The sequence below is a fragment of the Leucopleurus acutus genome, assembly GCF_964270905.1.
Source record: "Leucopleurus acutus genome assembly, chromosome: 4".
Taxonomy (NCBI): Eukaryota; Metazoa; Chordata; class Mammalia; order Artiodactyla; family Delphinidae; genus Leucopleurus; species Leucopleurus acutus.
Genome location: NC_139146.1, coordinates 2,044,056 through 2,068,222, shown reverse-complemented (window position 1 = coordinate 2,068,222; position 24,167 = coordinate 2,044,056). Strand labels below are relative to the sequence as shown.

Here is a 24,167-nt window from a genome sequence, read left to right as displayed (position 1 = left end):
CCTTCATCCAGTGTCAGTGTTTACCTTAGCACAGCCACTGCAAAGACGCAGGAAAAAATGCCTCTCAGTCCTTCCTCATCCCGTGAGAAAAATCCCAGGGGTGTCTTTCAAAAGCGGGGATGAGAGAAGATACATCAGATTTCCCTCTAAGTACCTTACCTGGCCAAGTGAGGGGAAAAGAACACCTCGCCTCCGGCCCGTTCGTTATCACAGTACTTCCTGAGAAAGGCGATTCTGATGCAAAAGAATCGCTGTACAATCTCAGAAGAAAGGGTGGGCGTCTTACTTGCACCCACTACACCGTTTGTGCCCTGGCACTTCTGTCCCAGGGGAAATGGAGCTGACAGACCCTCTGCTCCTTTTGCTTCTCTACCTTTATTTGCTTGTCCATACGGGGCTTCCCTGGTTTGAGAGCCTTCACCATCTTCTGGCTCTGAAACAGCCCCTTCCCCTCATACCGCCCAACAGTAATCCTTTTCCTTAGTTTTTCTCTAAAACGCCTGCAAAGAGGAAGGAAGAGACCAGCAAAGTCACAGCCCCGGTGCTCCTGATGCATAAAAGCCAGTGAAGTGGACAGGCTCCTCCCAGGGAGGGTCACAGGCCAGAGGTGCAGGTGCTGCAGAGCGGTGGCCAGGACTCAAGGCTCTGCTTGGCCTCTGACTTCTGGGCCAGAGCACAGGGTGACAGTAGGTCATTTCCAGCTCCACATACTGACGAGGAGGCAGCCTATACCTGCCAGGCCGGGTCCTCCCTTTGCACCTGAGAAACCTTGATCACAGGATATCCGCTGACTAGTAGCAGCAGGGCTGTGACAGAGACGGAGCTGGCACAGAAGATAAGCATCTTATTTGTCATTTTCTTAGGAAAGGCCCCTAATTCAGACTTTCACTGAGTCATACTGGCTTGATAATTCACGTGAACTCAAGTTAGTGAAATTTTGATGTACTTGATTTAATGTTGATGTATGTAAAGTCTTCGGAGAAAACATAAAGTTGTGTTTCAGTAAACAGCTATACGTTGTATTCACCTGGCACCTCCGGCTAGGTTATCCAATTCTAGGCTTCCTTGTCTCTGAGCTGTCGTGCAGCTGTCTGTAAATCACAGGTGATGACGGGCAGACATTCGAGCCATCTTATCTGGTAGTTTCCATGGTCTTCTATAGAAAAATCATTTTGCCTCCATTTGCAATTCAATTCCTTTACTCCATAGAAACGTTAGCCTTTTTTTTTTAATATAAACTTGGTTTTTATTGATTTTTTTTTTTTCCAGCCACGTGCAGCATGCGGGATCTTAGTTCCTCGACCAGGGATCAAACCTGTGCCCCCTGCAGTGGAAGCACAGAGTCTTAACAACTGGACCTCCAGGAAAGTCCCAAATTTTAGCCTTCTGACTTTTTCCTTTGAACGGATCATAATATCTGCTCGGTTCACTCACATATGAGGAAAATAAAACGCATGTTCATTTTATTTTTTTAAATTTTTAAATTTTACTTTCCTTATTTTTTTATACAGCAGGTCCTTATTAGTCATCCATTTTATACACATCAGTGTATACATGTTAATCCCAATCGCCCAATTCATCCCACCACCACTCCCATCCCCCACTGCTTTCCCCCCTTGGTGTCCATACATTTGTTCTCTACATCTGTGTCTCAATTTCTGCCCTGCAAACCGGTTCATCTGTACCATTTTTCTAGGTTCCACAGATATACGTTAATATACAATATTTGTTTTTCTCCTTCTGACTTACTTCACTTTGTATGACAGTCTCTAGATGCATCCACGTCTCTACAAATGACCCAATTTCATTCCTTTTTATGGCTGAGTAATATTCCATTGTATATATGTACCACATCTTCTTTATCCATTCGTCTGTCGATGGGCATTTAGGTTGCTTCCATGACCTGGCTATTGTAAATAGCACTGCAGTGAACATAGGGGTGCATGTGTCTTTTTGAATTATGGTATATACCATAATTCTCTGGGTATATGCCCAGTAGTGGGATTGCTGAGTCATATGGTAACTCTATTTTTAGTTTTTTAAGGAACCTCCATACTGTTCTCCATAGTGGCTGTACCAGTTTACATTCCCACCAACAGTGCAAGAGGGTTCCCTTTTCTCCACACCCTCTCCAGCATTTGTTGTTTGCACATTTTCTGATGATGCCCATTCTAATTGGTGTGAGGCGATACCTCATTGTAGTTTTGATTTGCATTTTTCTAACAATTAGTGATGTTGAGCAGCTTTTCATGGGCTTCTTGGCCATCTGTATGTCTTCTTTGGAGAAATGTCTATTTAGATCTTCTGCCCGTTTTTGGATTGGGTTGTTTGTTTTTTTAATATTGAGCTGCATGAGCTGTTTATATATTTTGGAGATTAATCCTTCGTCCGTTGATTCGTTTGCAAATATTTTCTCCCATTCTGAGGGTTGTCTTTTCATCTTGTTTATGGTTTCCTTTGCTGTGCAAAAGCTTTGAAGTTTCATTAGGTCCCATTTGTTTATTTTTGTTTTTATTTCCATTACTCTAGGAGGTGGATCAAAAAAGATCTTGCTGTGATTTATGTCAAAGAGTGTTCTTCCTATGTCTTCCTCTAAGAGTTTTAGTGTCCGGTCTTACATTTAGGTCTCTAATCCTTTTTGTGTATGGTGTTAGGGAGTGTTCTAATTTCATTCTTTTACATGTAGCTGTCCAGTTTTCCCAGCACCACTTACTGAAGAGACTGTCTTTTCTCCATTGTATATCCTTGCCTCCTTTGTCAAGGATTAGTTGACCATAGGTGCGTGGGTTTATATCTGGGCTTTCTATCCTGTTCCATTGATCTATATTTCTGTTTTTCTGCCAATACCATATTGTCTTGATTACTGTAGCTTTGTAGCATAGTCTGAAGTCAGGGAGTCTGATTCCTCCAGCTCCGTTTTTTTCCCTCAAGATTGCTTTGGCTATTAGGGGTCTTTTGTGTCTCCATACAAATTTTAAGATTTTTTGTTCTAGTTCTGTAAAAAATGCCAGTGATAGTTTGATAGGGATTGCATTGAATCTGTAGATTGCTTTGGGTAGTAGACTCATTTTCACAATGTTGATTCTTCCAATCCAAGAACATGTTATATCTCTCCATCTGTTTGTGTCATCTTTGATTTCTTTCATCAGTGTCTTATAATTTTCTGCATACAGGTCTTTTGTCTCCTTAGGCAGGTTTATTCCTAGGTATTTTATTCTTTTTGTTGCAATGGTAAATGGGAGTGTTTCCTTAATTTCTCTTTCAGATTTTTCATCATTAGTGTATAGGAATGCAAGAGATTTCTGTGCATTAATTTTGTATCCTGCAACTTTACCAAATTCATTGATTAGCTCTAGTAGTTTTCTGGTGGCATCCTTAGGATTCTCTATGTGTAGTATCATGTCATCTGCAAACAGTGACAGTTTTACTCATTTTCGCATTTGTATTCCTTTTATTTCTTTTTCTCCTCTGATTGCCGTGGCTAGGACTTCCAAAACTATGTTGAATAATAGTGGTGAGAGTGGACATCCTTGTCTTGTTCCTGATCTTAGAGGAAATGCTTTCAGTGTTTCACCATTGAGAGTGATGTTTGCTGTGGGTTTCTCATATATGGCCTTTACTATGTTGAGGTAAGTTCCCTCTATGCCCATTTTCTAGAGAGTTTTTATCATAAATGGGTGTTGAATTTTGTCAAAAGCATTTCCTGCCTCTATTGAGATGATCATATGGTTTTTATTCTTCAATTTGTTAATATGGTGTATAATATTGATTGATTTGCATATATTGAAGAATCCTTTCATTCCTGGAATAAATCCCGCTTGATCATGGTGTATGATCCTTTTAATGTGTTGTTGGATTCTGTTTGCTAGTATTTTGTTGAGGATTTTTGCATCTATATTCATCAGTGATATTGGTCTGTAATTTTCTTTTTTTGTAGTATCTTTGTCTGGTTTTGGTATCAGCATGATGGTGGTCTCATGGAAGAGTTTGAGAGGACGGGTATTAGCTCTTCTCTAAATGTTTGATATAATTCACCTGTGAAGCCATCTGGTCCTGGACTTTTGTTTGTTGGAAGATTTTTAATCACAGTTTCAATTTCATTACTTGTGATTGGTCTGTTCATATTTTCTATTTCTTCTTGGTTCACTCTTGGAAGGTTATACCTTTCTAAGAATTTGTTCATTTCTTCCAGGTTGTCCATCTTATTGGCATAGAGTTGTTTGTAGTAGTCTCTTAGGATGCTTTGTATTTCTGTGATGTCTGTTGTTAACTTCTCCTTTTTCATTTCTAATTTTATTGATTTGAGTCCTCTCCCTCTTTTTCTTGAAGAGTCTGGCTAATGGTTTATCAATTTTGTTTATCTTCTCAAAGAACCAGCTTTTAGTTTTGTTGAACTTTGCTCTTGTTTTCTTTGTTTCTATTTCATTTATTTCTGCTCTGATCTTTATGATTTGTTCTTCTTTCTCTAATTGCTTTAGGTGTAAGGTTAGGTTGTTTATTTGAGATTTTTCTTGTTTCTTGAGGTAGGCTTGTATTGCTATAAACTTACCTCTTAGAACTGCTTTTGCTGCATCCCATAGGTTTTGGATCATCGTGTTTTCATTGTCATTTATCTCTAGGTATTTTTTGATTTCCTCTTTGATTTCTTCAGTGATCTCTTGGTTATTTAGTAACGTACTGTTTAGCCTTCATGTGTTTGTGCTTTTTACATTTTTTCCCTGTAATTGATTTCTAATCTCATGGCGTTGTGGTCAGAAAAGACGCTTGATATGATTTCAATTTCCTTATATTTACTGTGACCCAAGATGTGATCTATCCTGGAGAATGTTCCGTGCGCACTTGAGAAGAAAGTGTAATCTGCTGTTTTGGGATGGAATGTCCTATAAATATGAATTAAATCTATCAGGTCTGTTATGTCATTTAAAGCTTGTGTTTCCTTATCAATTTTCTGTTTGGATGATCTGTCCATGGGTGTAAGTGAGGTGTTAAAGTCCCCACTATTATTGTGTTACTGTCAATTTCCTCTTTTATAGCTGTTAGCAGATGCCTTATGTATTGAGGTGCTCCTATGTTGGGTGAATATATATTTATATTTATAATTGTTATATCTTCTTCTTGGATTGATCCCTTGATCATTATGTAGTGTCCTTCCTTGTCTCTTGTAACATTCTTTACTTTAAAGTCTATTTTATCTGATATGAGTATTGCTACTCCAGCTTTCTTTTGATTTCCATTTGCCTGGAATATCTTTTTCCATCCCCTCACTTTCAGTCTGAATGTGTCCCTAGGTCTGAAGTGGGTCTCTTGTAGACAGCGTATATATGGGTCTTGTTTTTATATCCATTCAGCAAGCCTGTGTCTTTGGTTGGAGCATTTTATCCATTCACGTTTAAGGTAATTATTGATATGTATGTTCCTATTACCATTTTCTTAATTGTTTTGGGTTTGTTTTTTTAGGTCCTTTTCTTCTCTTGTGTTTCTCACTTAGAGAAGTTCCTTTAGCATTTGTTGTAGAGCTGGTTTGGTGGTGCTGAATTCTCTTAGCTTTTGCTTGTCTGTAAAGCTTTTGATTTCTCCATCAAATCTGAATGAGATCCTTGCCGGGTAGAGTAATCTTGGTTGTATGTTCTTCCCTTTCATCACTTTAAGTATATCATGCCCCTCCCTTCTGGCTGTAGAGTTTCTGCTGAGAAATCAGCTGTTAACCTTATGGGAGTCCCCTTGTATGTTATTTGTCGTTTTTCCCTTGCTGCTTTCAATACTTTTTCTTTGTCTTTAATTTTTGCCAATTTGATTACTATGTGTCTCCGTGTTTCTCCTTGGGTTTATCCTGTATGAGACTCGCTGCACTTCCTGGACTTGGGTGGCTATTTCCTTTCCCATGTTAGGGAAGTTTTCGACTACAGTCTCTTCAAATATATTCTCGGGTCTTTCTCTCTCTCTCTTCTCCTTCTGGAACCCCTATAATGCGAATGTTGTTGCATTTAATGTTGTCCCAGAGGTCTCTTAGGCTGTCTTCATTTCATTCTTTTTTCTTTATTCTGTTCTGCAGCAGTGAATTCCACCATTCTGTCTTCCTGGTCACTTATCCATTCTTCTGCCTTAGTTATTCTGCTATTGATTCCTTCTAGTGTATTTTTCATTTCAGTTATTGTGTTGTTCATCTCTGTTTGTTTGTTCTTTAATTCTTCTAGGTCTTTGTTAAACATTTCTTGCATCATCTCGATCTTGCCTCCATTGTTTTTCCGAGGTCCTGGATCATCTTCACTGTCATTATTCTGAATTCTTTTTCTGGAAGGTTGCCTATCTCCACTTCATTCAGTTGTTTTCCTGGGGTTTTATCTTGTTCCTTCATCTCGTACATAGCCCTCTGCCTTTTCATCTTGTCTGTCTTTCTGTGAATGTGGTTTTTGTTCCACAGGCTGCAGGATTGTAGTTCTTCTTGCTTCTGCTCTCTGCCCTCTAGTGGATGAGGCTGTCTAAGAGGCTTGTGCAAATTTCCTGATGGGAGGGACTGGTGGTGGGTAGAGCTGGGTATTGCTGTGGTGGGCAGAGCTCAGTAAAACTTTAATCCAGTTGACTGTTGATGGGTGGGGCTGGGTTCCCTCCCTGTTGGTTGTTTGGCCTGAGGTGACGCAACACTGGAGCCTATTGGGGCTCTTTGGTGGGGCTAAAATGGTGGACTCTGGGAGGGCTCACGCCAAGGAGTACTTCCCAGAACTTCTGCTGCCAGTGTCCTTGTCCTCACAGTGAGACACAGCCATCCCCCACCTCTGCAGGAGACCCTCCAACACTAGCATGTAGGTCTGGTTCAGTCTCCTATGGGGTCACTGCTCCTTCCCCTGGGTCCCAATGCGCACACTACTTTGTGTGTGCCCTCCAAGAGTGGAGTCTCTGTTTCCCCCTTGCCACCAGGGAAGCCCAAGACTCCTCAGCATCTTAAGTCCTGATGACTACAGCCAAATAATCAATGTTTTATGCCAGAGAAAAGCCAAATATGTGTATTTTCCCTTGTCAGAAATTAGTAGAGGGACTTCCCTGGTGGCACAGTGGTTAAGAATCTGCCTGCCAATGCAGGAGACACGGGTTCGAGCCCTGGTCCGGGAAGATCCCACATGCCGTGGAACAACTAAGCCTGTGCGCCACAACTACTGAGCCTGTGTGCTGCAACTACTGAAGCCCGTGCACCTAGAACCCGTGCTCTACAACAAGAGAAGCCACCGCAATGAGAAGCCCATGCACCACAACGAAGAGTAGCCCCTGCTCACAGCAACTAGAGAAAGCCCATGCGCAGCAACGAAGACCAACGCAGCCAAAAAGAAATGAATAAAATACACTAAAATAAAAAGAATTAGTGGAAATGGCACACTAATGTGAATACAGGCTGTATTGGTTTTAGGGTAATTATAAGATACCTAACATGAAACCATTTTAAAAAATCAACTGCGGTATGAGTAATAGAACATTAATTAAAATGGAGGCTATCACCATATGATTTTCAGATTAACTTCCTGGTATTAATGTCCCAGGTTGATCTTTCTGCTTTGCAGTTTAAGTTAATTATTTATGAGGCACTAGGCTCCAACTCAGAGTGTGAGGGCAAAGTAAACTCATGGGGAGCGGACGCTTTCATTAAGTCCTGTCATGGGCCTGGGGCAGTCTGGCAGGCATATGGAGACTCAGCAATTATTAAATGACTTGTTGGTGTTTGTTTTGCATACAAAGTTCCCCAAGAATATTACACCCTTTCATCATGGCTTCACTTACTTAACCTGAAATTTTATGTCTGACACTTCATATTGGGTTTGCCAAAAAGTTCCTTCAGTTTTTATGTAAAAATAAAAGACACATTTTTCATTGTCACCAAGAACTTTATTGAACAATGTATTCATCATTTTGTTCCACTACCTTCTGCCATTTTTCAGGCAACTTCGTAAGTCCATCTTTCCAAAACTTTTTATCTTTTTGAGCAAAGAACTGTTCCAGGTGCCTTTTACAGTCTTCCAGGTAATTGAAATTTTTTCCATTATGAGAACTTTGTAAAGACCAAAATAAACAGAAATCTGAAGGTACAATGTCTGGTGAATAAGGCGGATGAATCAGAACTTCCCAGCCAAGCTGTAACAGTTTTTGCCTGGTGATGAAAGAAACATGTGGTCGTGCGTTATCCTGATGGAAGATTATGCGTTCTCCGTGCGTTATCCTGATGGAAGATTATGCGTTCTCTGTTGACTAATTCTGGACGCTTTTCATCGAGTGCTGCTTTCAGCTGGTCTAACTGGGAGCAGTACTTGTTGGAATTAAGAGTTTGGTTTTCCAGAAGGACCTCATAATAGAGGACTCCCTTCCAATTCCACCATATACACAACATCGACCTCTTTGGATGAAGACCAGCCTTTGGTGTGGTTGGTGGTGGTTCATTTCCATCGCCCCACAATCTCTTCCGTTCCACATTACTGTATGGTGACCACTTTTCATCACCCATCACAATGTTTTAAAAATGAAACGTTTTCATTACGTTTCAGTAAAGAATCGCATGCAGAAATACGGTCAAGAAGGTTTTTTTTCATTTAACTTACATGGAACCCAAACATCAAAGCGATGAACGTAACCAAGCTGGTGCAAATGATTTTCAACGCTTGATTTGGATATTTCGAGTATGTCGGCTGTCACCCACATGGTATAATGTTGATTGTTCTCAATTAATGTCTCGATTTGATCGCTAACAACTTCAACTGGTCTACCCAACCATGGACCATCGTCCAGCGAGAAATCTCCAGCACGAAACTTCACAGACCACTTTTAACACGTTTGATCAGTCACAGCACCTTCTCCATACACTGCACAAATCTTTTTCTGCCTTTCAGTTGCATTTTTTGTTTTTTTTTTTTGTTTTTTTTTTTTTTTTGGTGGTACGTGGGCCTCTCACTGTTGTGGCCTCTCCCGTTGCGGAGCACAGGCTCCGGACGCGCAGGCTCAGCGGCCATGGCTCACGAGCCCAGCCGCTCCGCGGCATGTGGGATCTTCCCGGACCGGGGCACGAACCCGTGTCCCCTGCATCGGCAGGCGGACTCTCAACCACTGCACCACCAGGGAAGCCCTCAGTTGCATTTTTACCTTTCTTGAAATAATAAAGCATAATATGCTGAAAATATTGCTTTTTTTCTTCCATCTTCAATATTAAAATGGTTACACAAAAATTCACCAATTTTGATAAGTTTTTTTTAATGCACGCTGCTATGATAACTGTCACAATACAATCTAACAAAATTGTTTTTTTTTTGTTTTTTGGGTTTTTTTTTTTTGCAGTACGCGGGCCTCTCACTGTTGTGGCCTCTCGCGTCGCGGAGCACAGGCTCCAGACGCGCAGGCTCAGCGGCCATGGCTCACGGGCCCAGCTGCTCCACAGCGTGTGGGATCTTCCCGGACCAGGGCACAAACCTGTGTTCCCTGCATCGGCAGGCGGACTCTCAACCACTGCGCCACCAGGGAAGCCCACAAAATTGTTTTGAATGAAATTAAAGACAACTAAGCACTACTAGAGCCATCTTATGGAAAAACACGAATGAACTTTTTGATCAACCCAAATAGATTTTGATGGTTAATGGCCTGAAACCTTTTATGATTTAAATATTTTAATTTGACTGATTTGTTCCCATCTCTGCTGTTCTGTGTGTCAGTCACTTATGAGTTTAGGATCTGATATCCTGTAAGTTAGAAATTATTTCTGTTTATGGGTGGATCTGCTTTGGAAATGAAATTTGGGCTGAAGGTTAGAAGATGGCATCACAGCCAGGGAACGGGAATTTTGTGGGGGGGAGATCTGTTATAACCAGAGACCCAGGAGGCTCCCTGGGTCCTGCTTTCTCACTCACACCACATCCCATCTGTCACCAGGTCCTGTTGATTCTGCCTCCAAAATCTTCTTGCACCTGTTCCCTCCCCTCCTCATCCCGTCGTTCCTTTTGTCCATACTCTTAGCAACTCTAAGCTGAACCGGGCAAGAGCCTCAGCCCTGGCTTCCTTGCTTTCAGTCTGGTCCTCTTCATTTCATTTCTCAAACTACAGTCAAAGTGACCTTATCAAGCATGAACCTGATCATGAAGCACCCCTACTTGTCTCTGTCTCGCCTCTCCTCTCCCTGTATTCTCCTTCTGCACCACTTATGGAAACGTCCACAGTCCCCTGAGTGCTGCCAGCATCCTCCACCCTTTGTGCTTTGTAAGCATACTTTTCTTCTGGCCACAGTGCTCTTTCCTCTTCTGTTCATCCGGAAAACTCCTGTTTATCCTCTAAGATGCAGCTCCAGTGTCTCCTCTCATGTGAAGTCTTCTTCCTGTTCCGTTCACTTGTTGAAGCAGCCCTGGCCATTGTCCTCCTTATCACGTCATCCTGCATGTCAACTATTCATTGTCACCAGACTGTGAGCGCCAAAGAACAGGGATAATCTTTATACTTCCCACACTCAGACAAACAGTGGGTGTTAGAGAATTTTTCTAAAAATCTAGGGTACTAGAATTTATTAGATTGCTAATTGTAATTTATATTGACATAAAATAATTTAGCTTAGAAATTAATACTTATTCGTTTGGAGGAAAGACTTTACTTCTTCGGCATTTTTATTGCCTCTAGAAAAATATTTTCTAGTTTGTGAAGGAAACAATTTATTTAATGACCTGTGTTTCTCCTCATCTGATAAGCTCGTCAACATGAACAAATCGGTTTTCTAGAATTGTGCTGTCCAGCATAAGCACTACATGTGGCCGTTGAGCTCTGGATGTGTGGCCAATTTGAATGAAGAAGTGCTGATTCAGATTCTGACTAACTAGTATGACAATGAGAATTTTTTTGTTGTTTTGAATGAGTTAGTTGAATACATTCAGATGTGTTTCATTTGAAACATGGATCCCTATTCTCTGGATAACAGAATATGATTTGATGGGGGTTTTTTGTTTGTTTTTTAAAATATTTATTTAATTTATTTAGGCCGCACAGGGTCTTAGTTGCAGCATGCATGATCTTTAGTTGCGGCATGCAGACTCTTCAGTTGCAGCAGTCAGACTTCTTAGTTGCAGCATGCAACTCTTAGCTGTGGCATGCATGCAGGATCTAGTTCCCCAACCAGGGATCGAACCTGGGCCCCCTGCATTGGGAGCACAGAGTCTTACCCACTGGACCACCAGGGAAGTCCCTGATTTGATGTTTTATGCACAGAAGTAAAAACACTTAAAAATGTCAATTGGGCTAAAAGTGAATGTTCACAATATAGTATATACAGTGAGAAATGGAAGGGAAACAGAATTTCCACAAGCTGTGAAACCACATTACTGTACTGGTGAGAAATCTTAAGGGTTACTCCAACCATAAGGTTAAGGTGAATGTTAACATAGCTGACATGGCTGTTGGTCTGAAGAGGTCAAACAGTAAAATGACCTGAACAGCTGCAGGTCTGGAAACTTTAGCACTTTAACACATTAGCACTCAATCTCTGTTGTTATTCTGTCAAAGGAGAGCATTTAAAAGCCACTCCCCAGCTCGTCAAGTGCAGACAGAACACAGAAGACCCAGGGTGCTGAGATTCAGGGAAGTCCGAGGGCTGCAGGGTCCCTCGCCCGGAAAGAGGACCATTCCCTAGTGACCAGTGGTGGGCAGTGGAAATTGTGCAGAGGGTACTGGAAAGGGGAAAAAGCCCTGACGATGCAGGTGATGATGACACAAGCAGAGGCGGAGGACAAGGCCTGGAACCCAGGAAAAGAGCCAACATGAAACAAGAATGATGACCGTCTCGTGAGGGGCCAGTCCAGGCAGAAGAGAAATAGCAACTAGATCTGAACAGGAGCTGGAAATATATGTATGTCTACGATTGCTGCCTAGTCTACAGAACTGTGTTTAATTTAACCAGAAAGTAAACTGTATTAAGTCTTAGTTCATCTAACAGTTATCAGTAAGAACAGTACGCTACTCACAAAGTTCTACTAAGTAAGAGACTGACAAGTATGTCTAGGCATGGGTGACCTGATGCAGAAGTTTATTAGTTTATGGTCTCAGTTCTTTTTTTTTTCTTTCAGAGATCATTGAAATTTAGTTAATCCCATTGCATTTAGTCATAAGATACTTGTTTCCTCCACTTGCCTGTCACCTCATCAAAGGCAAATTTTCTGCCGAGTTCATGGTTCACTCCAGTACCTCCCACAGTTCCTAGCACAAAATAAATGGCCAATAAATTCTTGATGAAGGAATGGAAAAAAAGAAAAAGAGAAATGGATTAAGCATTCAACTCAAGAAGGCAGAAGCCAATCAAAATAAAGAGAATAATAATGTAAGCAGAAATTAATAAAACAGAAGGCAAACATACAATAGCATATGAAACCAAAAGCTGGTTCATTGAAAAGACTAATAAAATAGAAACATCTTTTGCAAGTCTAATAAAAATGACAGGCACACACAAATAATACTCCAAATGAAAAAGATCACAATTGTAATTGTAAAATAGTAAGAAAACGTTACAAATAACGTTTATGCCAAATAAATTTGAACACTTAGAGGAAAATATTTTTCTCAGCAACCACACATTACCAAACATAGCTCAAGAAGAAACAGGAATCTTGAATATCACAATAACTATTAAAGAAACTAAACAGATAATAAAAAGAACCATTCCCATCCCTTCTTCCAAAGAGAGGAAAAGGCACCAAACCTAGGCATTTTCACAAGCAAGTTTTACCAATCCTTTAAGGTAGAGAGTCACTATCTAATGAATTTTTTTTTCCTTTAAAAACAAAACTTTTACCAGATGTAATCTGCACGATAATATGCACTAATCTTAAGGCTATTTCTTTTTTTTTTTTTTTTCCAGTTTCATTTTAATTATTTATTTATTTATTTATTTTTGCGATACACGGGCCTCTCACTGTTGTGGCCTCTCCTGCTGCAGAGCACAGGCTCTGGACGCACAGGCCCAGTGGCCACGGCTCACGGGCCCAGCCGCTCCGCGGCATGTGGGATCCTCCCGGACCGGGGCACAAACCCGCGTCCCCCTGCATCGGCAGGCGGACTCTCAACCACTGCACCACCAGGGAAGCCCTCCAGTTTCATTTTAAAGGTAAGTTTCCAATCAAAAATTTTTACTGTGAAATTTTACACCCCTGCTTTCTGTGCATTTATTTACATTGGTCCTTTCTCTAATACCAACTTCCTCAGGTAACGAAGACCTCCTGAGGGTTCCACAGTCCTCAGTGTAACTGCCACCTCTCTGAATTATGCACCCTCAGCCACATTCACTTGATAGGTTGTTACAGAAACACACAGGTAATTGTAACATAACCAACATGACTGAGCCCTGTTTACCAGGCACTGTTCCAAGTACCACATGTGCATTAACTGGTGAGGAAGCGGAGGCACAGAGAAGTGTAAAAACTTGCCCCAAGTCACACAGCTAGTAAGTGATGGATGGCACTGAGTTTGCCATGTGGCTGCAGAGACCACGTTCTTCTCCACGATGCCATAAACATATCACGTGCATTTGGACTTGACTTCGTGAGGGAAAGAGTACTGATTCTCCTTAAGGAAGAAAAGATGTTCTAGAATTATCCCTGAGCTTGGACTCACCTGGCCGTATTTAGGTTCCGATAGAGCTGCCCAAGGGACTCCAGCAGCCTCCCCTCCATCTCCCGGTCCCTGAGTTGCTGAGCCAGGGCCAGCCAGTGCTCGTGGTAGGTGATACATGCCTCGGGGCTTGGGGACACAGAGCTGTAGAAATGGCAGAGGGATTTGGTGACCTGAAGCTGACTCTTCAGGTGTTGATGCCTTAATCCAAACAGCAATGCCATTTCGTAACAAAAGCGGCCACTGGCCAGCTGGTGTCGATACACCTCAACTTGGGCCAACCAGAGAAGCACCTGTACTAATTCCATGTCTGTCTCCATGCTGGCCTGGAGTTTAGAATAGAGTTGCACAGCCTGCAGAAGATAGTCCCTGGCTGGCTGCTGAGTCCAGGATTTAAGGGTCAGATGGCCAAGATTGGCCAAAGCCACCGCCTGGTTGCGCACATCCCTTGCCTCCTGAGCTCTGTTCAAGGCCCAAAGATAGCTGTTGGCTGCCCTGTTCACCCGGCCTTCACCTTGAAGTGCGAGTCCCAGGAGGTTATGGACCACTCCCTTTTGGGTAACACTCTCTGTCTCCTTCAGGGAGTATAAGAGTGGCTCAAGGATGTCCAAAGCCTTCTTTGCCTGGCTAGCTAAGAGATAGGCCCACGCCAAGTAGAGGGAAGACTCAAAAGCTTCCCGCTCACTCAGCAGCTGGCCTAGCATCAAGGCTTGGCTCAGGTAGTGGATGGCACCATCAGGAGACCTATGCTGGAGGTACACTTTGGACAGGATGAGACACAGGGTCCTCTGGGTGCTCTGATCCACCTGCTCCTCACAGGCAGCCAGTGCCTGCCTGAGTGCTGGGCACGCCAGGGCAGAAACTTCACCCCAGCTTGGGGAGGGGATGCCAAGGAGCTTGGTGGTGTTCTGGAGGACCAGGTGGACCTGCCAAATTGGAAGGGCTATCCCTTGGGTGCTCTGAGTACCACGTTGCCGGACAGAAGCCACCGCAAGGTGTGGCAGGTATTTCTTGTCATAGAGAAAACTCAAGATAGTGGCTGCAGCATCCAAGGTGGGAGGGTGTCCAGAGAGGAGCTGCAGGCGCTCAGCGAAGGGCAGGACCTCATCGTGCTGGCCGAGGATTAGGAGCAATCGGACGGCCAGGAAGCAGGCTCTGGCCTCCAGGGGGCAGCTGCCCGACACGATGCCCTGCCTCAGCACATAGGCCACCACATCCAGCTCACTCTTGGCACTATACTCCCGGTCAGGCAGGCAGACCAACATGGCACCTGCCTTTTCCAACAGGCCCGAGCCTTTATGCCTCAGCCTCTGCCTCAGGTAGATGGCCGCCAAATTGATGTACAGGGCAGCCGCCAAGGATAGGTCCTTAAATGCCCCGTTGAGAATGTGGATGGCCTCCTCAAAGTACACCCTGGCCTGAGAGAGTTTGACCTTCCTAACGCTTAGCCGGCCCAGGAGGAAGCAGAGCCGGGCATGGGCCCAGGTCATGTGGCTGCGCTTGGCCCACTTCCTCGAGGCCTCCAGGTAGGCCACGAGCTCATCCTCCTCAGAGTAGCTGTAGAAGGAAGTCGTGAGGAAAGAGAAGGAAAAATCATAGAGGCTCTTAAAGTGGTCAGCATAACCCTCGTGATCCAGAAAAGCCAATATGGGGGTGAAGTTCTCAGCCTCCTCCTCCTCCTGACCGGTGTTCAGGTCCATGAGCAGCTCCGGGTCATTGAGGTCATCAGGCTCTGGCAGGTGATAGGTGTCTGAGGAGGCTGAAAGGAGCTCCTCCTCCAGGCTGGAGTCCTCGGAGCTGCTGGACTGTCTGGAGCCCACGGCCTGATGCTCCTCCCAGGCTCCACCAGGCCGGGTCTCCTTGAAGCCTTCGGGCTGGGACGCGCTCAGATCGTTTGGAAGACTCTGGATGGATTCAAACCCACATTGGGGAATAAGAATCAGGATCTATGTTCCTGGTGGGGACAAAGCCCACTTCTCCTGAGAGCGCTGACTTCCCAATGAACCACTGAAGCCCAGGAATGACAAAGCCGATGATCTCAATGCTTTCTCCCTGGTGGAAATTCAGTTCATCCTTTTCTTCCCTCTCATATTCTTTCCAGGCCTTACATTTTCCTCTACCGATCTGATAGGAGCCTGTCCAATCCCTCTTCCTGGAAAGGCCACAGCTTCCTGGATAATTCTTTAGGAACCATTGGTGGAAAGGGAGAGGCAGGGGTTCCAAGGCTGACACTGGCACCAAGCCCCGCTGACCCGTCACCAAGGACACGCCTTCCCACTCGAACTCGCCTTCAGCTGTCTTCACCGAGATTAACTCATTCTTGCAAAGTGTCAAATACTCCCCTTCCTTCTCAGCTGGCTGAGCCATGGAGCACGTGGCTCTGCAGAAGAAGTGACCTTCCTGGATCAGAAGTCCCAGGTATATTGTTTCCAGGTGTTTATCATCTACTGACACGTGGATCTCTGTATCCTCCACCAGTCGGCAGTTAAGCCAGTACTTGTGATCAAAGAGGAGATGCTCCAGACACATGGATATGTAGCCTAAGTTCAGGTAGGTGGAGAACTTCCAGATTTCCTCCATGGTCTTGAAGGTAATGAGGAACTGGGCCTTCTGGGACTGTATACACACCAACCTAGCTGAGAGGTCCTTAATCAATGCACGAACCTCCTGGTCCTCATTCTCCAGCACCCAGAGCCGCCTCCTGGCTGCTTCTTGCAAGGGGCCATTTACACACCTCCTGGAGCGGCTCTTCACACTGAAGGAGAGCGTCAGATCTGGAGTCATATTCTGTGGCAGGAAACATTTTTCCTTGTTTTCAGATGAGGATATAATCTCAGTGGATATGGTTGGATCCTTGGAAGAAGTTTCTTTACCAGACTCACCACTACAGGGGGGACCCGAGGGGCTCGCTGAGAACAGGAAGCGACGTCACCTGAGGGACGCCTGGAGCCAGCCAGCGGCACCGCAGGGAGTAGGCGGGACCTTAAGGCTATTTCTTGATGAACTTTTACAAATGTATGTATGCACACAGGTACCACCTGGATCAATAAATAGAACATCCTCGTTGTTCCCCAAAGCTCCCTCCTGCCTCTTTTGTGTCACACCCCCCTTCCTGGAAGCAATCATGACTCCCATTCAGATGGCCGCGGGTTAATTTCACTTCATGCTCATGAAATCACTGAGGATTGTACTGAATAGTTTCTTCTGATTTTCCCCACAACATAAGGCTCTTCAGATTTGCCCAGGCTGTTGCATGTGTCAGTAGCCAATGCTTTTCTATTGCAGTGTAGTATTATACTGTTTCATTATGTGTTGATCCATTCTCTTACTGAGAACACTTGGGCTGTTTCCAGTTTGAGACTATTAAGGAATAAAGCTGGTAATAGACCAGACTTTTTGTAGACGTCTGTATGAATTTCACCTGGGTATATCCTGAAGGGGAATCACTGGGCCATAGCATAGGTGTGTGTGTAACTTTATTAGAAAGTGCTATTTTCCTGTACTGGTCCGACCATTTTACACTCCAACAAGCAATGTGTGTGAGTTCTAGTTGCCGCTACTCGGCATCTTTGCTAACACCTGATATATTGTCAAGGAACGCAAGCAGCCTCTAGAAGCTGGAAGAGGCAAGAAAATGGATGGATTCTCCCCCAGAATTGCCAGAAAGGAACGCAACCCTGCTGACACCTTGACTTTAACCTAGTGAGACCCTTTTCAGACTTCTGACCTGTTAGATAATAAAGTTTTGTGGTAATTTGTTACAGCAGCAACAGGAAAACTAATACGGCAAGTCAGAAAATGGGAGACTTGTGCAAGCATATTTAGTATCCAGATTATATAAAGAGCCGCTACAAATCAATGAGACACTCTCCCCTCACTGGGCAGAAGATGCAAAGAAACAATTCACACAGAGGAAAGCTGAATCACCAGTCAATGTGAAAAGATGTTCAATCCCCCTGGTAATTAGGAAAACACAAATTGAAACAGTGTTACATGGACTGACCTATATCCGCCCCCTCCCATTCACATGTTGAAACGCTGATCTCCAATGTGATTGTATTTGGAGATGGGGCCTTTAGGGTAGTAATTAAGGTTAAATGAGGCCAGAGGGTTAGGACCCTAATCCCATAGGTGTCCCTGTAAGAGTAAGTTACCAGATCTCCCCCTCTCTCAGCCAACACACAGGAAGAGAGCCCTCACCAGAACTCAACCATCCTGGCACCTTGGTCTTGGACTCCTGGCCTCCAGAGTTGTGGGAAAATAAATTTCTGTCATTTAAGCCACCCAGTCTGCAGTATTTTGTCATGGCAGCCCAAGCAGACTAATATACATGCCCTTCAGGAACAAAAGTTTGAGAGTGTGATAACTCCACGTGCTACCAAGAGTGGAAAGGAAGGAAGATGAGGGAGGGAAAAGAGGAGGAAGGGAACTTATACATCAACAAGGATAACAAAACCACACACACACACAGAGCAACAGCACCGACCTGAAGTTTAAATCATGTAAACAATACACTCCATATTGTTACCTACAAACCTAAACAGCCAAAGTGCAGAGAGACCTTGGTTATCTCTGGGGAATGAGGGAAGGGCCTGGGATCTTGGAAAGATACACAAAGTGTCTCAAGTGTATCTGCAATGTTTTTTTCTTAAAGAAATGAAATACAGCAAAATGTTAAGATCTGTTGGGCAGTGGGCACTGGGGTGCTTGTCATATTATCTTCTACACTTTGAACTCTTACACAATTAAAGAAACCACATTCACATTAAATTAGGAACGTTTCTCAAAACAGAAACAGATTCACAGATACCGAGAACAAACTGGTGGTTGCCAGGGCGGAGCGGGGTGCTGGGGGGATGAGTGAAATAGGTGGGGGAGATTAAGAGGTACAGATTTCCAGGTATAAAGTAAATAAATTACAGGGCTGTAATGTACAGCATAAGGAATATAGCCAAGAATATTTTAATATCCTTGTATGGTGACAAATGGTAACTAGGTCTATCATGGTGATCATTTTGTAATGTACAGAAATACCAAAGCACTATGTTGTACACCTAAAATTAATATAATACTGTAAGTCAATTATACTTCAAAAAAAAATTAGAAATGCTCTCTCCGCCATCTTTCCGCGCCACCATAACAGTGGGCACGAATGCCCCGGCCGATGCTCTCAAGAGCATCAACAATGCCGAAAATAGACGCCAAAGCCAGGTTCTTACTAGGCTGTCCTCCAAACTCACTGTCCACTTTCCAACTGTGATGATGAAGCATGGCTCCACTGGAGAATCTGATCACCTGTGATCCCATGATCACAGAGCTGGGAAAATTGTCGTGAAGCTCTCAGGCAGGCTAAACAAGTGTGGAGCGATCAGCCCAGATTTGATGTGCAACTCAAAGATCTAGAAAAACGGCAGAGTAACCTGCTCCCGTCCCGTCAGTTTGGTCCCTTTGGACTGACAACCTCAGCTAGCAACATGGTCCATGAAGCAAGATGAAAACACACAGGAGGGAAAATCCTGGGATTCTTTTTCTAGGGATGAAATACATTCATGCAAATAAAATGCCTCAATGGAAAAAAACCAGAAATGTTTATCAATGTTTCAATTGTCAAAAATGAAAATACTTTTTCCTTTTTTTTTTGGCCATGCCACATGGCTTGTGGGATCTTAGTTCCCCGACCAGGGATCGAACCCGTGCCCTCGGCAGTGAAAGTGTGGAGTCCTAACCACTGGACCGCCAGGGAATTCCCATACTTTTTCTTTTTTATTGGAAAACATTTTGGCTAAAATTATCATTACCAGAAGAAATCAAAAATGAAAAATCTAAGCTTATTATTTTTTTAATTTATTTATTTAGTTAGTTTTGGCTGCATTGGGTCTTTGTTGCTGCGCGGGCTTTCTCTAGTTGCAGTGACCGGGGGCTACTCTTTGTTGCAGTGCATGGGCTTCTCATTGCAGTGGCTTCTTGTTGCATAGCATGGGCTCTAGGTGCGCGGGCTTCAGTAGTTGTAGCACGTGAGCTCAGTAGTTGTGGCTCGCAGGCTCTAGAGCGCAGGCTCAGTAGTTGTGGCGCACGGGTTTAGTTGCTCCGCGGCATGTGGGATCTTCCCGGACCAGGGCTCAAACCCGTGTGCCCTGCATTGGCAGGCGGATTCTTAACCACTGCTCCACCAGGGAAGCCCTAAGCTTAATTTTATTTATTTATTTATTCATTTATTTTTGGCTGCTTTGGGTCTTCATTGCTGCGCAGTGGCCTTCTATAGCTGCAGCGAGCCAGGGGCTACACTTCGTTGCTCTGCAGCATGTGGGATCCTCCCGCACCAGAGCCCGAACCCGTGTCCCCTGCATTGGCAGGCAGACTCTCAACCACCGTGCCACCAGGGAAGCCCCTAAGCTTAATTTTTTAAGTTATAAAGATAACCAATACAAGAATTAAAAACAGTGATATAATTATATTGATAAGGGAAAAGAAGATGGAGTTGGTTTAAGCGAGCTATCTCCTCATGAGGCTCAGAAAAGTCTGAATTTGATCAACACTATACTTTAGAAATGCAACAGTAATCAGGAAGATAACTAAAATAGAACCCAAGAAAAGAATCAACGTGGCTGCACCTGGGGAGGTGTCTTTGTTTGGGCCACTATAATGGAATACCACAGACTGGGTGGCTTATAAGCAGCAGAAATTTATTTATCAAGGCACTGGCAGCTTTGGTGTCTGGTGAGGACCTGCTTCCTGGCTCACAGACGGTGTCTTCTGTGTCTTCACGTGGCACGAGGGGCAAGGGAGCTCCCTGGGGTCTTGTTTAAAAGGGACTCGTAACATTCACGAGGGCTCCACCCTCATGACTTAATCATCTCCTAATACAATCACACTAGGGATTATGCTTCAACATACGCATTCTGCAGGGACACAAACATTCAGTCTATAGTAGAAGGAGTAGAATGGAGAAGGTTAGGGCTCTTATTAAAAGTCCTTCTGTTCTCTGATTTTCAAAAATTATTGGTTATTTGGAAATGTGTTTTTAAACACACAGAACGGAAGCGGTGGAGCTGATTTCGTCCTTGGCTCTATGAGAGGCACTCCTACAAGACTGCACCATGTTTAGCCCACGTGAATGTGGGAGCATTGTTTTTCAAAACAACACTCAGAAAAAGAGATGTAGGTTTACAATGCAAAAGCTCAAGCACAGTGTCTCTGCCAGGAAGTGAGACTAGTTAGCACAGCAGTAAGGGGGCAGCAAAGGTAACACTGTCCTGTGTCCTTTGAACTAGGACTCTCTTTCAATTTGGTAGAGACAAAGATTTACATTCTGAAAGAAACGCACGCGTGCCTGGCCTCTGGCTAACCTCATAACTAGTGCTGGCTGGCCCTGCTGTCTTTGCTAGTGATGAACATGTAAACATGGAGAGGGAACCTACCGGCTGCACTGCAGATACAATTAAACACTTAATCCTGACTTAATAAGAATTTAACACAACACTGAATCATCCATACTTCAATAAAATTTTTTAAAAATGAATAATAAAATAATACTGATTTAATAAAAACAATAAAAATGTTCATTCAAAACAAAATAAAAAGCACTTAGCATTTACAAGTATGGAGCCAAATGACATCCCAAAGTTGAATAAAATCTCAGGTTTTGCTCCCTATTTCCAGACTGCTAGTCTAAAAAGATAGCTTATTTTGAAACTTCAATTTCTGGTTATCACCAGTACTGAGAGACTTCCTAAGATGTGCTCTTTTGTCCTTCAGCCAGCATTTGGAATTTGCAGAGAACAGACTGAGTGCCATTACAGCGCTGGGTGCCGGTGACACAGAAGGGGAGACCCAAAGCTGCCCCGGGGGATGCTCAGTGCACAAGAGCTCCTCCTGGGCACAGCAGTGGCTCAAGGGACGGAGCTCAAGGGATGGAGTGACCAGGCCTCTTGCAGGAATGTGGACGTTCCCCAGAAAAGACTCTGGAGCTGGAACAGGAAGGAAGAAGACGACTGCAGGCAGAAGAGAAAAGCCTGGAGGCGTGAAGTGGTGTGACACGCTCAGCTGCTGTGGACAAGGAGAGGAGAGCAGGCCAGTGGTCAGCCAGGACCCTGTGGGCCATGATGAACTAAGGCGTTTGTTCTTGACCTGGAGTGAAGGGCCAGGGCCAAATTTTAAACAGAGAACAAATCTGTGTTTTAAAAAGTGTTCTAGCAGCATTGGGGATGACAAAAGAGAAGCAGCTCTGGAAGTAGAGAGCAGCTAGGAAACCACTGCCCTCAGTCAACTTACGAGGTGTCGAGAACCATCTAAGGGGGTACTGGGTGAAGACAGAGACAAAGAAATGGACAACAGAAATAATGAAGCTTAAGGATAAACAAGATTCAAGGACCTCCTGCATGTGGGGATTCAGGAAGAGAAAAGCTATGCTTTTGGAAAGTCTCAGAATGAGACAAGGAATCAGGTTCCAGGTCAATTAAATGATCACAACTGCAATGTTAAAATGCCAGCTTTTCATCATGACTCTGGACATAATAAAATCTACAGCCACAACTACTATGCTTATTTACCGAGCACTTTCTAAGCGCCAAGCACTGTACCACGTTATTCCATGCAGTCCCCTCATCAACAGCATGAAGCAGGATTGTTGTTAAGTCCAGCTTTACAGAACAGGAGGAGGCATAGGAACTAGCTGGGATAACGCCCATAAAGAATAGAGCACGATGCCCGGACAAAGCAAACCCTCATCAGTGGTAGCTATTCTTAGCCACCAATCATGAGGCTCCGCAGCCACACTTGAACATGCTTCGTTCCCTCCGTATCAAGCCAGTCCTAATCAACACCTTTCCTCTGGAAAGGCACTTGGGATACAAACGGGAAGGGGCGGAGCTTAAAAAGAAAACAAAACCCCCAAATCTGAAATAGTTGTGTTCCAGGTTAGTTTCTCTCACAGAACGTTATACACTATTCTAAGCACAAGATGAACTTGTTGATGCTTCTCAACAGCATCCAAGTCACCAGGAGCACCACTTGGCCGACATCTGCGCCCAGGAATCCTGAAGCCCTGGGAGATGGAGCATAAAACACTTCTTCCAGGTTGTCTTAAATATACATCCTTCGGTGGGCACTTACGCTGTTCCCAGCACAAACATGAAGCAGCTGCTCCCACCCGGACTCCCTAAGAGGGAAGCTGCGGAAGAACTATGGGTGGTCCCTGCCGCCCGCTCTCCCATCTCTCGGGAGGCCGGAGAGGGGACGCTCGGTATTCCACAGAGAACTCTACTCCTTGGGTCTCTGAGCAGAAGGGCTGCGCCAACTGCTGCTTCTACGTTGCCATCAGGGTGAATTGTAACTAACGTGCTCAATCTATCTCTAAGTCGGGCTAAAACCCACTCCACACACCGTAAAGTCTCAGACACCACCAAACCTCAAAACCAAGAATCGATGTTAAAGTAACACTCTAAAAACACTAACGGAAGGGTCTCCCGGGTTAGTTTACAGGATTTTCTTCTTGGTCCTTTAAAGAGCACAAAGGCGCGGTTCTTGTTTGCTGGCTTCGCTCGCCGGTCCGGCTTCCTCCCTCGGGGACAGAACACGGCTCGCCTGGTGCTGAAGCCACACTGCGACCCGAGGTTCCGGAGGAAGAGCAGGACAGGGAACAAGCTCACACTAACAAGAGCAGAGCGCAGGCCACCTTCACCTGTGTCCGGAGGCGCCGAAAGGGGACGGGGCGGCTTAAGCTTTACGTGCCCAAGCTGACCACTCGCCGACTGACCACTCCTGAGAGTGCGGCTGCGCGGACCCCGGGTCCGGATTCCACAGAAAATCTGGGGTCCGCAGCAGGGTCGGGGTTCTGCTTCGGACCAGGGTTCAGGTCCCAAGGGGATCAGGACTCCAGCGGGGGTCGGGGCGCCGCTGTGCACCCACCTTGGCGCGCTTTCAGCAGCATCGAGTTGGCCAAGAGGTTCTCGAGCTCCATGGACGACCGCCGCCGCCGCCGCCGCCGCCGCCCCCGCCGCCGCCGCGACCAAGCTTTGTGGACTCGAGGAGGCGAGGGGGCGACCGGGGGCGGCGGTGGGGCAGCCTCCGCGCATCGCTCGCCCAACGCCGGGTCTGGTCCCGCACTGGGCCGCCGCTTCTCCTCGTCCTCCTGCTGCTGTTGCTGCTTCTGCCGCTGCTGCCGGCGCCACGACGCCTCGCCCTCGGGACCCGGGACTGCGGCCCAGGAGGGGTCGGGCCGAGCCCCCGCGGTCACGCCCGCCGCGCCGTGGCCCGGGCTGTCGGCCCCATCGCCCGGGGACGCGCTCATTGGCCGGGGAACCACCCCCCGGCGGCGACGGCTCCGGCCAACGGCTCCCCAGACGAGAGAGCCAGAGCGCTGCGCTCCACGAGCCCCGAGGCTGGGGCGCTACCGCGCGGGCCGGGACCGCTCCCAGAAGGCCCCGCAAGGGGCGGAGACGGTGGGGCGCGAGCGCGGCCTGCTGGGAGTTGTAGTCGCTCAGCCTACGGGCGGGTAAGCTGAGCGGGGGCTTGTCAGTATTTTACCCAACGTTCCTACGTCTCGCTGGCTCAGTTATCGCGAG

The 24,167-nt window shown here is 45.1% G+C and overlaps 2 protein-coding genes and 1 pseudogene across 3 annotated transcripts in view; 1 reads left to right on the top strand and 2 right to left on the bottom strand.

The window, feature by feature from the left end:
• GRK4 (G protein-coupled receptor kinase 4) overlaps nucleotides 1-23,571 on the bottom strand; it is a 42,205-nt gene extending 18,634 nt beyond the window's left edge. The window contains exon 1 of the mRNA XM_082837687.1: nucleotides 23,512-23,571. Within this exon, the coding sequence (XP_082693813.1) occupies nucleotides 23,512-23,563 (52 nt within the window). The 5' untranslated portion in view covers nucleotides 23,564-23,571. The remainder of the gene's footprint in view (nucleotides 1-23,511) is intronic.
• LOC309960706 (SH3 domain and tetratricopeptide repeat-containing protein 2-like) lies at nucleotides 13,605-17,819 on the bottom strand (the record flags this gene model as incomplete). The annotated part of the gene is given in 3 exon segments (XM_082837661.1): nucleotides 13,605-15,525; nucleotides 15,527-16,489; nucleotides 17,806-17,819. Coding segments are annotated over 3 exon segments (2,898 nt in total).
• LOC309961268 (small ribosomal subunit protein uS8-like) lies at nucleotides 18,712-19,139 on the top strand (annotated as a pseudogene). The gene has a single exon. The product of its transcript is annotated as a small ribosomal subunit protein uS8-like (transcript).
• Nucleotides 23,572-24,167: the final 596 nt, after the last annotated feature.